The following is a 16938-nucleotide window of genomic DNA, read 5'->3' on the forward strand; positions in this document are numbered from 1 at the left end:
ATAGAGTTGTATGGCTTTCAGAGGGGATCCCACTGGTTTCTTTTATGTTGTCTTATTTTGCTTCTCTTTTGTCGGCTTCTAATTTGGGATTATGTTATGCTAGGTGAAGCCTAAATCTAAAAATATTTGGATTAAACTATTGCTATTTACCTGATTTTCATCATCATGATCATGATTCCAGTAGAAATTTTCAAATTTGATGAAGCCTAAATCTAAAAAATATTTGGATTAAACTATCGCTATTTACCTGATTTTCTTCATGATGATCATGATTCCAATAGAAGTTTTCAAATTTCTTCCCGTATTAGAAATAGCTGGTACAAATTTATGGTATATATGTCACAAGAAAGAACCCAAGCAATAAAATGCCTCACTAACCAAAGGTTGTCTAAAAAGCAGCACTCCATGCCTGCATATGAGAAATAGCCAGCAGGTAAAATCCTATGCATCTCCAGTGGCAAACCATATATAGTATGTGCCACTGTTGTTGTGTACCTGAAAGAGATCTCTTTGAAACTAGTAATCAGAAGTTGTTTTAGAAAAACCTGCATGACTTAACAAAGAAATGGCCATAAGTGTATATATATATATATATATATATATATATGCAAAGAATGCTAAACAAGTAAACGAATCTATAGGGCTGCTTGGTGCACCTGCTTTGGAACACTGGAAAGAGAGTTGCATCCAGAAAGAATCGAAGCAATATAAGAGAAATAGTTAAAGGGAAAAAAGCCCTCTCAAGATTCACAAAATAAGTCTTAGAAATATGACAAATGGCAGTATAAACCTTGTTAATTGAATAAGTATTCTTAGAACAATAGCTACCACAAGCCAATCTTCCCTGCTCTTCTTCCATCTTTGATCCAGATTCATAGTTTCAGAATAAATCTCAAATAAAACAAAGTAGAGCAAGTTCTGCACCCATCTCATGCCTGAAAGAGATTCATGCCTCCTAGTACCAATAATCAGCAGTGGTTCTCAATGCTTTTGCTCATGGAAAACAGAGCAGAGAGAGCTACATCAGCATATGCAAAGAATTCTAGTCAAGCTCATGTTTCACTTTTAACAATAAATCTAACTCATATCAAATATTATTTGGAGAAAAGAACAAACCTGATTGTAAATTGGTGTGCAATCCTTGTCATTAGAAAGTCAAACCTCTCTTACAACTTGTGGGACATGAGCCATGCACAGTTCTTGATACGAAGATAGGAGAGGGGAGGTGGACGGCCAGTGCTTATACCTGAGATTCTTGCAATTATAGATCTCACTGACTTCCTCTGTCTCTACAAGAGAAATAGACTGATAAATCCAGGAATCACCTAGTCCATTTTGGAAGTAAAATCGAAACAAATCTTAGAAAACCTTGGTTGGCTTCTCAAATTGTTCAGAACGTCGGCCACCTGGGGTTAATCTTCCATTGCTCATCTCTGTATGCTTGTTCCAACTTCCAAACATCTAGCTCAAGAATTTTTTTTTTTTTTTAAATCAAACAAACAGAGCACTTTGCTTGTAAGTTATCGAGCATATGACATTTGTAGGTGTCATTGAACCAATAGACTTAGTCATTGAAAGGACTACGGGCATGGCAATCCAAATTCCACCAGCAAGAAGCACAAGAAGATTGTGAATTCCACAATTATCTCAATCGGGAATGGATCCATGAGTGACCTAAATCATCATGTCCACAACACTAGAACATGTACTGAATTTCTTGTTGTAATCAAGGCCTAAATAACACCAAAGCAAGAACAATAGTGATGTCAAAATTGGTAAAGAAACAAGCTAATGACTACATATCAAAGTTGTTATATTTTAGCAGCTTACCGTTTGTTAGTGGTTCTCATGTTTGGCGGAGAATAAGCAATGTCTCCAAGGCCTATTGTTACAGGAACTAATAAGTGCAGACTTCCAAATCAAAACAGAGCATCCTCAGTACTAGTAATATAGCATAGTGTTTCACAAGCACTGAAACAACAAAATCTTCATCAACTCCACTTTCCATCTGGAAGAACCATAATAGTGATTGGGTTATTATTTTAAGCATATAAAGGATTAAGAAAAAAGATCATCAAATACCCATCTTAAGCGTACAAAGTCATATTAAGAATTTGGGATTATGATATGCTAGATGAAGCCTAAATCTAAAAAATATTTGGATAAAACTGTTGCTCTTTACCTGGTTTTCTTCATCATATCAAGATCATGTTCTCATAAGGAGTTTTCAAATTTCTTCCTGTCTAAGAAAAAGGTGAAAAAACATATATGTGAAGCATCCCCCCATGCCTGCATATGAGAAATAGCCAGCCGTTAAACTGAGAAATTGGACGCAAAAGCTAGTAAGGATGCAAAAGTAGGTGTCCTCGTTGTTGTGTACCTGAAAGAGGCATCTCTTTAAGAGCTAGTAATCAGAAGTTGTTTTAGAAAAACCTGCATGAATTAACAAAGAAATGGCCATTGACAAATAAACTCAAGGTCCATAAGCATATCAAAAGAATGCTAAACAAGAAAACAAATCTTTAGGGCTGCTTGGGACACCTGCTTAAGAACACTGGAAAGAGTGTTGCAACCAAAGAAGAAACCCGAAACAATTAAAATGATTAACAGAGCATACTTTAAGAATAAATCTAAAGTCATAGAAACAGAGAATGTTCTGCACCTCACTTATGATGAAGAAGGTAGTGTACGAGACTTTGTTGTTAGTTACATACCCAAAAGAGAGCTACATCAGCATATGCAAAGAATTCTAGTCAATAAATCTTTCACTATTAACAATAAATCTAACTCATGTCAAACATCATTTGGAGAAAAAGAAGAACCTGATTGTAAATTGGTCTGCAATCATTGTCATTAGAAAGCCAGGCCTCTCTTACAACTTGTGGGAGATTCTTGCAATTACAGATCTCATTGGTTTCCTCTGTGTCTCTGTAAGAAAAACAGACTGATAAATCCAGAAATTACGCACAATGTTGGCCACCTTGGGTTAAGATTTTGTTTAATCAAACATCTAGCTCAAGATTTTATTTTTTTTTAAATCAAACGAACAGAGCGCCTTGTGAACCCTAATATCCAATAACAATACAAGCATATGACATTTGTCAGTGCCAGAAATGGCTATCAGAATTCTTAAATTTGGCAAGAAAATCACGACTCAAACTCTGACGTGAATTTTCAGGAATGAGTCTATTGAAATGAGCTCAAGAGTGAAAGGATATTCCAATTAAGGAAAGGTGAGTCAAGAAATCTGACCTTTTGAGATGTTGAACATCTATACATTGTAATATTGATCCATCTTGGAAGAATATATGTAAAGAAGTGGCCCCAATAAGAAGCAACAAGTAGTACCATAATGAGAGTGAAGCACAGGCCACTCTAACCTGAAAGACACCAATAATCATTTATAATAAATCAAACTGGCATTTCAGCAAATCATTATGTTTTCAAGAAAACTATTTTGGGCATTGATGCAGTGGCACCTTCATTAGAATAGGACCTGCCCGTTTGTAAATTGTCATTGATGTTTCAGAAAAGGGCACATCTGTCAAGTAGTTGAAGCTTAGGGAAGTTGGAGATTCTTAATTCTTCAAGAGAGCTTAAAGCAAGCGCTCTGCAGGCAAATTTTTCAAGAAAACCCTCTCTTTGAAACAACAATTCTTGACAACCTTTTAAACTCTATTCCTGCAAAGATGAATGGGTATGCTTCAGCACCATGATAGCAAGACTCTTTCTGCTAGACAAAAATTAAGACATTGAAATCATTTGCTATTATAAATATTGCAATATGTAGATAAGTGGAACACTGGAAAAAGAATAGAAGCAAGAAAAAATCAAAGCAATTAAAATTACTTACTAATAAGCAGCTAACTCGAATACCTCCCAGGTTTCCCCATGCCTGCATAAGAGAAATAGGTGGAGAAAATGAAAGAAGCCCACCTGAAAGATAAGCGGAACAGTTCTGCCGGAAATATGAGATTTGGTCGTATGCTTGAAATGTAATCTACCTGGGATCAATCTTCCCCTGTTCCAGGTCTCCAATTTCAGAGAATCTTCAGATGAACAAGGCAGTGGTTCACTTGGTTTTGGGAATACTGCCAAATCAGAAGTGTCAATCCTCCTCTCTACTCTTCATATATTTACTTCAGGCTTGAAGCTTTCAGAAATATATAAACAAATAAGATTCTTAAATAAAATAAACTGAGATTATTTCACATTTTCTAAAGAACAAGTACCTGACTGTACATTATTGTAGCACCAACTTGGTTACATTAGTACATCATTGATCTCTACTTGTGGAATGTGAGCTATATAACACCATTCTTGGCCTTTCTCAAATTGGCACCGTTGTTCTAGCAATGGGCAGTTGTTGACCCTAAGACAACAGAGGGAGTCTGGCAGTCTCTCTTTTGTCAAGTATTGGAGCTTAGGGCAGTCCCAGATACGTAATGTTTCAAGAGAGGTGAGGTGTTGAAGACCCGCTTGTGTCAAGGATTGGAGCCCTGGGCAGCCCGAGATTTTTAGTTCTATGAGGGAGGTAAGGTGCTGAAGACCAGAGAGGACCTGGAGTCCAGGGCACATGCGGATGGTTAACATTTGAAGAGAGGTAAGATGCTGAAAAACTGAGCCTGTCAAGGACTGGAGCTTATCGCAGTCTGAGATGTTTAATTCCACAAGGGAAGGAAAATGTTGAAACCACTCTTCTGCAAAAAATTGGAGCTCAGGGCAGCCGCCGATGTATAATGTTGTGAGAGAGGTAAGCCGTTGAAGGCCCTTGCTGTCCAAAGACTTGAGTTTTGGAAACTTTATAATTCGAAGAGAGGTAAGACCGGAGGGCAGTAGGCAGTCCTTGGGAAATGACTCCACGTCTTCGCATCCACCAACGATTTCGAGATGTGTAAGAGAGGCCATTCTTTGCAAACCCCAGTCCACTTCGGGTGTGAGTTTATTGCAATTCCGAATTTTAAGTTCACAGAGGTTGGAGGGCAAACCACGGAACAATAACTCTGGGCAATCTCGTAACTCTAATTTACGCAAGGATGGTGTGTGCGCCAGCAACTTGAGCTTCAAGCATTCACTGATCTTATAACAGGCTGAGTCAAGAGCGGGTAATTCAATATACACAAGATTAGGACACCCTTCGATTTTCAAATAATTAAGAGATGCGGGATCCCCCTCTGAAATCGAAATTGTGAGGACTTCAAGCCCTTCAAGATTTACGATTCGGAGATGAGTCAAACTCGGGAAGACAGCTAATGAGAATGATAATGAGAGAGACTCACAGGTAACTCAGTATCAACGATGGAAGAATTTCAAGATTTTGCCAGCCCCATATTTCACTTTCCAAAATTTCTTCCCATTCCCCTTTTTCAACTTTAGAATACAAGAGACTCCCCAGTGCTTTTACCGCTAAAGGTAATCCTTGGCACTTGGCCACAATCTTTCTGCCAATTGATGCTAGCTGAGGAAATGCTGTGGAGTCTCCATTTTCAAATGCAAGTTTTTTAAATAAGGACCAGCAATCTTCAGCGGATAACTCTCCCAGAAGATAATGAGGATGAACAGCCTGCATGACTGCTGCCACTTTTGTATTGCGAGTAGTCACAACAACCTTGCTTCCTTTCCCAGCAGCTAGGAGCGGAATTCGTAGCCGATCCCATTCGCTACAACCTTTCTCCCAAACATCGTCGAGAACGAGTAGAAATTTCTTGTCACCAAGGCTCCCTTTCAGTTTAAGCTGAAGCAAATCTAGGTTTTCGCTTTGCATATCAGTATGGGTTGCACATCCGATTTCCTCAAGAATTAATTTGGTTACCCTGACAAGAAGAAACTCCTCCGAAACGCAAACCCATGCTGTCAAGGCAAAGTGTCCCTTCACTCTGGGATCGTTATACAGAAGCTGAGCCAGTGTGGTCTTGCCTGAGCCGCCCATGCCGACTATGGAGATCACATCTATCTTGTTGGTGCTTACATTATCAGACAACAACCTTGTCATCATCTCCTCTTTGATTTCATTCCTGCCGAACACACAAGATTCATCGATCAGAGAAGTCGAGGGTGATCTTGGTGGCAGTTTCTCACCATCGCCTGGTTTCAGCCCAAGTTTATCTATTGCTTTTTCAAGAACTTCCAGTTTGCCAATCATCTCCTTTACCCTGGACTCTATGCTGCTTCGATAATTAGCAAGTGGGGCCTTCACCCATGTAGAGATGCTGTTCCATACCTGAGCTGAGCCAGTCTGGGAGTGATCATCAGCTTCCATCTTGCATCGCAGAGCTTCAGTAGCAATCTCGTCCAGTAGGTCTTCCGCATCATACAGAGTACCCTTAACATTCAGGAGCCACTCTTTGACTGCTGAGTCCGTGAATTGCTTAACCTCAGCATGGTTGAGCACTGCATCCACAATCAGCAATTTGATCTTCAACTCGCTGAGGAGTGAATCACTGAGCTTCTGTCCCCTGATGAAGTAGAGGACCTCAGAAGAAGCCAACCTGTCGAAAAGAACTTGGAGAGAAGCGGAGAGAAAAGCTCCTCCAACTAACTCCAGGGCCATGTCTGTTTCTCGATCTGCAGAGGAAGTGAAAGAATTGAGGGGAAATGGAAAGACGAACAGGAATTTGTTAGGAAGAATAGGAATGGAGTTGCAGCTTTCTTTGCTTCAACAATGACTCAATGCCATCAATGATGGAGTGGAAAGCAATGAAGAAAGCAAAATAAGAGTCAAAAAGATAAACAAGATGGGACACAGAAGCACATGGCCTGTCATTTAAACTTTTTATTTCTAAATAATAAATTTGTTGTAAACAAATTAAAATTAAAATTGGAACATGTATTTGTTTCTTATACTTTTAAACTTTGAAATAAATTATAATCACTATTTCAAGTAAAATGTTCAAATTGAAATTTATTATGATGACGGTAGATATTATATTATTTAATATTTAAAATTAATTTTAATTAATAATTTTTAATAATAAGTAATGATTTGAAATTGATGATTCCTAATGGAATGATTTATTATATTTGTGAAATTATTAATAATTATTTTTATATTAAGTAAATATGTGATAGAATGGGATGCTTGAAAAAATAAGTAATGATTATAAAGATTTAGTTTTATTATTTCCAATATATAAAATTTTTGAGAATTATTTTTTTATCTTATTTAATTAAAATAATTTAAAATAGATTGGAGAGTTATATATAAAAGTATAATTTGAGATAAATTATTTCCTTTAAATACTTTATAAATAATTTAAATTAATTAAAATAACATAAATAAACCAATAGTCATATTAATCAATAAATAATATTTAAATATAAATATATTAAATATATTATCTAATAATATTTTAATATATTAATAATATTTTATTAGCGGTGTTGTGTGTATAATTAAAATTTATTACGACAATTTAAGAGATTTAGAATATGAATATTTTAATGTTTAAAAGTTAATTTTAATTGTTAGATTGTGTTGAGTTTGGATTTTTTTTTTTAGCTTTTATTTATTAAGAAAAGTAAAATATTTTTAAAAAATATAAAATTTGTAAAGTCAAAATTATTTTAAAAAGTATAAAATTTGATAAAAGTTTAGTATTGTTTTAAGCTTTCATTAATGAAGAAAAAAATTGTGAAAAATAAAAAATAAAAGTAAAATTTTATGTGAGAAAATGAGATGTTCAAAATGAGGATAACAGTAGAGGAATGAAGGTGTCAGTTAAGGGGGTGGCAAGTAGGCAACAGGGTATGGTTTATTTTGTTTTCTTATATCTTAATATTATATCATTATTATTTTATTTTTAATTAAAATATCTTAATAAATTATTTTTATTATATTTATAATTAATAAAATAAATTATTTAAACATAAAAAATATATTTATTTAAAATAATTCAATCTAATAAATAGATAAAATGTTCATAAGGTACATAATATTTGGTTTCAAATATATATATATCAAATAATATTTTTTATATTAATATTTATTTTCTTAGACCTCGTCTCACAAAGTCTTTTATATGATTTCATTATCTTATTTAATTTTTTTTTCTTTTTTTTTTAAGAAAAATTTTGTTAGGAAGAATAGGAAAGGAGTGACTGCTTTCTTGGCTTCAATGGTGACTCAATGCCATTAATAATTGAGTGGAAAGCAATGAAGAAAGCAAAATAAGAGTCAAAAAGAGAAATAAGATTGGGAGAGAAGCACATGGCTTGTCCCTTGAAGGCTAGACATTACATTGGATTCCTTGAAAAAAAGATTCACAACAAGCCATCAAACTAAAAAAAGAAACCTTGTGAGGAGAGTTGTGTTTACCAAAGGCAACAACCTTACTTAGAAACATCTCATTTTACGAAGGATCAAATAGAGCAAGTATACAAACTTCTTCAATCTCAAGTCTCCTTAAATTAATCCCTTTCTTGGTCCTTAGCCAAGAAAGATAATTATCTTCCCACAGCCCTTGTTAGCCTTGATTCAAATTGCCCATGAATTATAGATTTTGGTGCAATAGATCACATGATCAGTTCTTCAAATCCATTTTCTTCTTATAGTCCTTGTGTAGGAAACAAAAAATAAATAAAAATAGTTAATGGATCACTTTGAACTATTATTGAAAAAGGATCTATTAAAATTTGCTCACTTCTTACACTCTATAATGTTCCTCGTATCCCTAATTTGTGTTGTAATTTATTATTTATTAATAAATTAACCTGTTACTTAAAGTATCAAGCTAATTTTTTTCTCATCTCAATGTGAATTTTAGGATTTGAACTTGGAGAAGATGATTAGCAATGCTAGACTAAGTGGAAGACTTTATTTCTTTGAAAATGGAATCGAACTAAGTAGGCAAGATCAAAGTACTTGTTTTAAATTTGTTTTAATAATTAGTGAGAATAAAATAATGTTATGACATTATAAGTTAGGACATCCCAATTTTAAATATTTGAAACAACTATTTCCAAAGTTGTTTATTAATAAAGATCTATCTTTATTCAATTGTGAGATTTATGAATTTGCAATGCATCATAATGTATTTTTTTTCTTCACAACCCTATAAAGCCTCTAAACCTTTTTCGGGTTGATACCTTTTTCATGGCAACCCATACTAATATAATTGCCCTTGCACTGATGTCACCTTGGCTTGTAAAATGGATCAAGAACCTTTCACAAAGCATTAGGTTTTGCCGGGTTCACTTGCCCTTTGTAATTTCATAAATTTCTACCGCACTCGAAATGGCTTTCTCATATTGGGGTGTTCTAGTGGCATTCGATTGTGGTACTCTATTGCATAAAGTGCTTTTATTGGTTTTTCAATGGCAAGTGCCCGTCGTCAAGTGGTTGAACCAACCTCTACTATGGATCCACCTATTGATGAATGTCGGCCATCCTTTTTCGGGCAGCCTTAACTATTCGCTACACCCTTGTTGATTCGATAACCTGAAAAAGATCGAATATACTCATTAGTCATGTTTATAACTAATTTAAAATAACCACTATTATTATTAATGAATAAATTACAACATCTTTTTAATTATTTTTTTTTGCTCTTTATGAAAAAAAAAATAAAAAATTGGGATATTTATAGTTTTATTAATTGTCTTGAAATGAATTCTAGCTATGTTAAAGGATAAAATATTATGTTTATCATTTTTTATTATTTTCTTATTATGTGACTAATTGATACTAAGGAGTGTCTTTTATTTATACCCCTCTATTATTATTATTATAATTATATTCTTAGGTAATTATGTGCTTTTATAAATAATATGATAATATTAAGGGAAAATCATCTAATCATACACCAATTAAAAAAAAAAAAGAGATTTTGGAACTTTACTTTTTACTTTTTAATTTTGGTGTAAAATGAGAAAAAATATTGTTTATTCATGCACTCTAATAGTGCTTTCAAATTTATTCCACAATTACCCTCAAAAGTAAAGGACAAAGTACACATCAATTTAATACCACTTATTAACAAGTACATGTGTCATATATTTTTTATTATTTTTCTCAAATCAATAAATATCCTTTACCACTTGTCACGTTTCCACTTTTGACTTCTTTTTTTTTTTTCTCTCATACCACCCTAATCCATTGTCACCTATTATAATTTTTATTATTATTTTTCTTTTCTTTTCCTTTATATTCTTTTTAACATGCTCGTACGTTTTCTCATAAAACTTCTTTAATTTTAATTTATTTTTACTCTCTAATTTATCTATATTTTGTTGATTTTAATTATTAATCAATAAATAATATTTAAATATAAATATATTAAATATATTATCTAATAATATTTTAATATATTAATAATATTTTATTAGCGGTGTTGTGTGCATAATTATAATTTATTACAACAATTTAAGAGATTTAGAATATGAATATTTTAATGCTTTAAAGTTAATTTTAATTGTTAGATTGTGTTGAGTTTGGATTTTTTTTTAGCTTTTATTTTTGTTTTCAATTTTTTTTTAAACAAGTTTGATTAAGAAAAGTAAAATATTTTTAAAAAATATAAAATTTGTAAAGTCAAAATTATTTTAAAAAGTATAAAATTTGATAAAAGTTTAGTATTGTTTTAAGCTTTCATTAATGTAAAAAAAATTGTGAAAAATAAAAAATAAAAGTAAAATTTTATGTGAGAAAATGAGATGTTCAAAATGAGGGTAACAGTAGAGGAATGAAGGTGTCAGTTAAGGGGGTGGCAAGTAGGCAACAGGGTATGGTTTATTTTGTTTTCTTATATCTTAATATTATATCATTATTTTTTTCTTTTTAATTAAAATATCTTAATAAATTATTTTTATTATATTTATAATTAATAAAATAAATTATTTAAACATAAAAAATATATTTATTTAAAATAATTCAATCTAATAAATAGATAAAATGTTCATAAGGTACATAATATTTGGTTTCAAATATATATATCAAATAATATTTTTTATATTAATATTTATTTTCTTAGACCTCGTCTCACAAAGTCTTTTATATGATTTCATTAACTTATTTAATTTTTTTTTCTTTTTTTTTAAGAAAAATTTTGTTAGGAAGAATAGGAAAGGAGTGACTGCTTTCTTGGATTCAATGGTGACTCAATGCCATTAATAATTGAGTGGAAAGTGGAAAGCAATGAAGAAAGCAAAATAAGAGTCAAAAAGAGAAATAAGATTGGGCATAGAAGCACATGGCTTGTCCCTTGAAGGCTAGACATTACATTGGATTCCTTGAAAAAAAGATTCACAACAAGCCATCAAACTAAAAAAAGAAACCTTGTGAGGAGAGTTGTGTTTACCAAAGGCAACAACCTTACTTAGAAACATCTCATTTTACTAAGGATCAAATAGAGCATGTATACAAACTTCTTCAATCTCAAGTCTCCTTAAATTAATCCCTTTTTTGGTCCTTAGCCAAGAAAGATAATTATCTTCCCACAGCCCTTGTTAGCCTTGATTCAAATTGCCCATGAATTATAGATTTTGGTGCAACAGATCACATGATCGGTTCTTCAAATCCATTTTCTTCTTATAGTCCTTGTGCAGGAAACAAAAAATAAATAAAAATAGTTAATGGATCACTTTGAACTATTATTGGAAAAGGATCTATTAAAATTTGCTCACTTCTTACACTCTATAATGTTCCTCATATCCCTAATTTGTCTTGTAATTTATTATTTATTAATAAATTAACCTATTACTTAAAGTATCAAGCTAATTTTTTTCTCATCTCAATGTGAATTTTAGGATTTGAACTTGGAGAAGATGATTAGCAATGCTAGACTAAGTGGAGGACTTTATTTCTTTGAAAATGGAATCGAACTAAGTAGGCAAGATCAAAGTACTTGTTTTAAATTTGTTTTAATAATTAGTGAGAATAAAATAATTAATGTTATGACATTTTAAGTTAGGACATCCCAATTTTAAATATTTGAAACATCTATTTCCAAAGTTGTTTATTAATAAAGATCTATCTTTATTAAATTGTGAAATTTATGAATTTGCAATGCATCATAATGTATTTTTTTTCTTCACAACCCTATAAAGCCTCTAAACCTTTTTCGTGTTAATACTTTTTCAGGAAATTAAAAAGTGGATTATGACCTTTATGAATGTTTCTTTGGTGTATTTGCTAAAAGAAAAGTCATAAAGTAGCAAAAGTGTCTAATTTTTTTTTTTCACAGAATGATCAAAACACAATTTCAAATAAATATTCAAATTTTTAAAACTGATAATGAAACAAAATAGTTTAATCAATTGTTGGGAAACTACTTTTTGAAAAATGACACAATACATCAAAGTTTTTATGTTGATACACCTTAACAAAATGAAGTGACAAAAAGAAAGAATATACATCTTTTAAAAGTTGCTAGATCACTCATCTTTTCAACAAAATATCCTAAATACCTTGGGGTGAAACTATTTTAACCACCACCTATTTGATAAATAGGATGCCTAGCTACTAGGTTTTTAAAATATCAAACTCCTCTTGATTTTTTTCAACACATTTTTTTTCTACTTCACAGATTTCCATGAATTTACCTTTGAAATTTTTTTATTTTATTGCATTTGTTCATATCTATAATCATAATTGTGGAAAATTTGATCCTAGAGCAACCAAATGCATATTTGTTGAATATCCTTCACCACAAAAATGGTATAAATGCTTCAATCTTCGTATCAAAAGAATGTTTGTAACAATGGATGTCATTTTTTTTTTTAACTTAAACCTTATTTTACTCATGATCATCCTCAAGAGGACAATAAAAGTGATATTTTCTATGATATCCTAATAGGGGAGAAAGTTATTAGGGGTATAAATGTATGAGCTCCTTTTAACTTTATGAATATGTTTTAAAAAAGTAAAATTTTCTATGATATCCTGATAGGGGATAAAGTTACTAGGGTTATATATGTATGGGTTCCTTTTAATTTTATGGTTTTAAAACCATGAAAACCCCTTAGGCTTGAAGCAAACAATATCTACATGTTTAGGAGTAGGTCATTACAAATAGTATCAAAATCAATCATCAATCTTGGTGTAAAGGGTTGTTTGGCCCCGTGAAGGGTGTTTGTCTAGTTGGCCCCACAATCTCATGAAACACAATAAGGATATTGTATTTGCATGGGAAGTGATTGTGATATCCTACATTGGATATGGAAAAAAGTTATTGGATTATATATATACGAGGTTAAAGGAAACTTATATATATATATATATATATATATATATATATATATATATAAGTTTCCTTTAACCTCGTATATATATTTTAAAGTTGTGAAGGCTACTTGGTCCAAAACAGACAATATCTACACGATTGAGAGTGCGTCATTACAATCTCATTCATAATAAGGTGTTTAAGTTATACCAATCACCGTTACAACCACCGTTAGTTCAATAGCAATAGGTCATTACAAATGGTATTAAAACCGATTCTTGACCCTAGTGTAGGGGGTTGTTTGGCTCTGTGAGGAGTGTGTGCTTGTTTAGCACCACAATTCCATAGGACACAACAAGGACATTATATTTGCATGAGGGGTGATTGTAATATCCCATATCGAATAAGGAAAAAAGTTATTACGCTATATATGTATGAGCTCCCCTTAAACTTGTAAACACTTTTTAAAGTTGTAAGGGTCATTTGAGCCCAAAACAAATAATATCTACACAATTGAGAGTGAGTCGTTATAATTTCATTCATAACAAGATGTTTAAGTTAGATCAATCATTGTTTCAACCACCATTAGTTCAACAGCAATATGAAACTCCAACAAAATTCCTAGGATAATCTTTTAAAAAAAAAAAAAAACAACCGCCTATGTTTGATAAGTCTATTAGGTGTAAACAAACTCTAGAAACAAACGATTTAGTTATTGAAAATTTTAAATAACCTACCTTAATGCCGACACATAATCAGGACCATGAAAATACTAAATTTAGTAAAAATACAAGTAAAAACAATCAAGAGTTTCATATCCACTCAAGGATAAATCATATTCAAATGATAGAAGAACCTACTTTATATCAAGGCCATGAATCAATTGTGAAATTTATGAATTTGCAATGCATCATAATGTATTTTTTTCCTTTACAACCCTATAAAGCCTCTAAACTCTTAGGCTTGGAGCAAACAATATTTACACGTTTAGGAGTAGGTCATTACAAATAAATCGATCCTCAACCCTGGTCTAAAGGATTGTTTAGCCCCGTGAGGGGTGTTTGCTTATTTGGCCTCACAATCTCATGAAACACAATAAGGACATTGTATTTGCATGGGAGCTGATTGTGATATCTTACATTGGATAGAGAAAAAAGTTATTAGGCTATATATATATAAGCTCCACTGATTGTGAGGGTCACTTAGCCCAAAGCAGACAATATCTACACAATTGAGAGTGGATCATTACAATCTCATTCCCAATAAAGTATTTAAGTTAGACCAATCACTATTACAGCCACCATTAGTTCAACAGCAATAGGTCATTACAAATGATATCAAAATCAATTCTTGACCTTAGTGTGGGGGGTTGTTTGGCCCCATGAGAGGTGTCTGCTTGTTTAGCACTACAATTTAATAGGACACAACTAGGACATTATATTTGCATGAGGGAAAAAGTTACTAGGCTATAAATGTATGAGCTCCCTTGAACCTTATATACACATTTTAAAGTTGTGAGGGTCATTTGAGCCCAAAACAAATAATATTTACACGATTAAGAGTGAGTCGTTACAATCTCATTCCTAACAAGGTATTTAAGTTAGACCAATCCACCATAAGTTCAACAACAATATGAAACTCCAACAAAATTCCTAAAACAATCTCAAAAAAAAAAAAAAGACAATTGTCTATGTTTGATAAGTCTGTTGGGTATAGAGAAATTCTAAAAACAAAAAATTTAGCTATTGAAATTTTTAAATAACCTACCTTTATGCTAGCACATAATCAAGACCATGAAAATACTGAATTTAGTACAAATACAAGTAAAAACAATTAACGGTTTTGTATCCACTCAATGAGAAATCCTATTCAAATGATAGAATAACCTACTTTATAGCAAGACCATGAATCTATTTTGAGAACAGATTTAATCTTACCACTTGAGAAGTCTCCATTTAAACCATGCTCTTCTTCCAATATTAAACATCTAAAGTCTTTTAGGGATCTTGAAGTCCCTAGTGTATTTCAAAAAGGTGTTAGATGTTGTACTCAACATCCTATATCCATTTTTGTGTCTTATAAGAATTTGTCATCTTCCATGGTCACCTTTCAACTTTCTAGTGTAGATATTCCGAAGAATATACGTAGTGCTCTAAAAATTCCAGAGTGGAAAAAAGTTGTTCTTACGGAAATGAGAGCATTTGAGAAAAATAAAACCTAAGAAGTGGTAACTCTACCTAAAAAATAGACTACTATTGGCTACAAGTGAGTATGCACTATCAAATATAATTCAAATGGCTCTTTACAAAGGTATAAGGCACACCTTGTTGCTAAGGGATTTACATAAACATATGAGATTGATATGGATGGCAACAAAGTGAGTTTGGGACAAGGCACCCACATCCCATTCTCATCCCACTTACACAATTATTTCCCATCTCGGTCCCAAAACCAGAGCAAGGTGGATGGATGTGTTCTCATCCTTGTTTACAAGAAAGAACAATAATCCCATCCTACTGTCCTGCTTTATATGTGTGTTATGTTGAATTAGGGTTCCAATACAAAATTGTATAACAAGCACAACAAATATATAAATCTCATGGCCAACAAACACAAAAGGCAGATAATAATTCATTTTGTACATGTCATCATAGCTTAAACAATTGCATAATACTTTTTTTGTTCTACAAAGACTAATTCCAAACTAGACCATTCACGTAAATATCAAAATACCCCAAAACCCAAAATCCATTACATAAATTTGAAAAAAAAAAAAAAGGAATTGCCAGCCCAATACCAAAAGCATTTGCTTTCTTCAACCCTTTTTGCTTGCTAATGAATCTGGTACTAAGGAAATAAATTGAAAGGGTATGGCCAAGACCACACCCTTGATGTTATGAGAGGACTTGCCTTGGCCAGTGCCATGAGGTCTCGATCTCGACCTCAAATGAAGTTGTCACCATGTTCCATACCTTAATTCACTATCTTAGCAAAATAACCTCAAAAAACCCTTTAAATTCATTCCATACAATCCTGTTGAATCTTCATCACAGATGCAAAAGTGTGAAGGTTGAGATTGAAGTAACGAAACACAATCACAAAGAAAAAGGTTTAAGAGATTTACGAATCAAAAAATGACTTGAGAAAGATATTGAGAAACATACAATGTGAAGTGATTTGGTTTTAGGAGAGCTACTAAGAGCTTTGGTTAACTTGATGCTCATAGAATAGGTTATGGTTTTAGGGTAAAAGGAAGAGAGAGAAAATGAGTCATCTATGGTTGAGATGAGAGTTGTTTGCCCTAAAATGAAGGTTGAATCATCTATTTATATGAAGGATGAATTGGTAAATTTACATGCAGGGTGGTTGGGTGGGTTAATGCAAAATCTATACTTGTTCTAAACCCAATTTGGCGGGTAACCTATTTAACCCAGGAAACTGTCATCCCTAGGGATTGACTACTTAGAAACCTTTTCTCCTATTGCAAAATTAAATACTATTATAATTTTTTTATCAACTGCTATAAATTTGGATTGGCCACTACAACAACTAAATGTTAACAATGTCTTTCTCAATACAGATCTAAAGGAGGAGGTATACATGGATCTTCTTTCTAACTTTGATATAAGGGTTGACTCGAATGTTTTTAAACTAAAAAAGCCATTATATGGCATTACACAATCTCCTTGGGCTTAGTTTGAGAGGTTTACGTGCTTTATGAAGAAAATAAGCTTTTGTCAAGGACAAACATATCACACTCTATTTTTGAAATATTCTCTAA

The 16938-nt window shown here is 32.4% G+C and overlaps 1 protein-coding gene across 17 annotated transcripts; it reads right to left on the bottom strand.

The window, feature by feature from the left end:
• Positions 1–560: 560 nt before the first annotated feature.
• On the bottom strand, positions 561–6731 carry LOC104881047 (putative disease resistance RPP13-like protein 1). Of its 17 annotated transcripts, XM_010659704.3 has the most exons (13): positions 4233–6731; positions 4005–4153; positions 3854–3895; positions 3480–3681; positions 3253–3380; positions 2823–2928; positions 2663–2725; positions 2381–2433; positions 2183–2289; positions 1831–2008; positions 1369–1733; positions 1117–1289; positions 561–1018 (listed from the first exon to the last, which is right to left on the bottom strand). In XM_010659704.3, the coding sequence occupies exon 1, from the start codon at positions 6548–6550 to the stop codon at positions 5276–5278; it is 1275 nt and encodes a 424-aa protein (XP_010658006.1). In that variant the 5' UTR covers positions 6551–6731; the 3' UTR covers positions 561–1018; positions 1117–1289; positions 1369–1733; positions 1831–2008; positions 2183–2289; positions 2381–2433; positions 2663–2725; positions 2823–2928; positions 3253–3380; positions 3480–3681; positions 3854–3895; positions 4005–4153; positions 4233–5275. The 17 variants fall into 17 exon arrangements, with proteins under 17 accessions (XP_010658006.1, XP_010658007.1, XP_010658012.1 ...); XM_010659705.3 differs by having other exon boundaries at positions 1117–1733; positions 4005–4091; XM_010659710.3 differs by having other exon boundaries at positions 1117–1733; positions 4005–4146.
• Positions 6732–16938: the final 10207 nt, after the last annotated feature.

Source organism: Vitis vinifera, chromosome 12 (assembly GCF_030704535.1).
Source record: "Vitis vinifera cultivar Pinot Noir 40024 chromosome 12, ASM3070453v1".
Classification (NCBI taxonomy): Eukaryota; Viridiplantae; Streptophyta; class Magnoliopsida; order Vitales; family Vitaceae; genus Vitis; species Vitis vinifera.

Bases quoted from the DNA above. Each gene is read 5' to 3' on its own strand.
- LOC104881047 (XM_010659705.3), bottom strand. From the start codon at position 6,550: ATGGCCCTGGAGTTAGTTGGAGGAGCTTTTCTCTCCGCTTCTCTCCAA.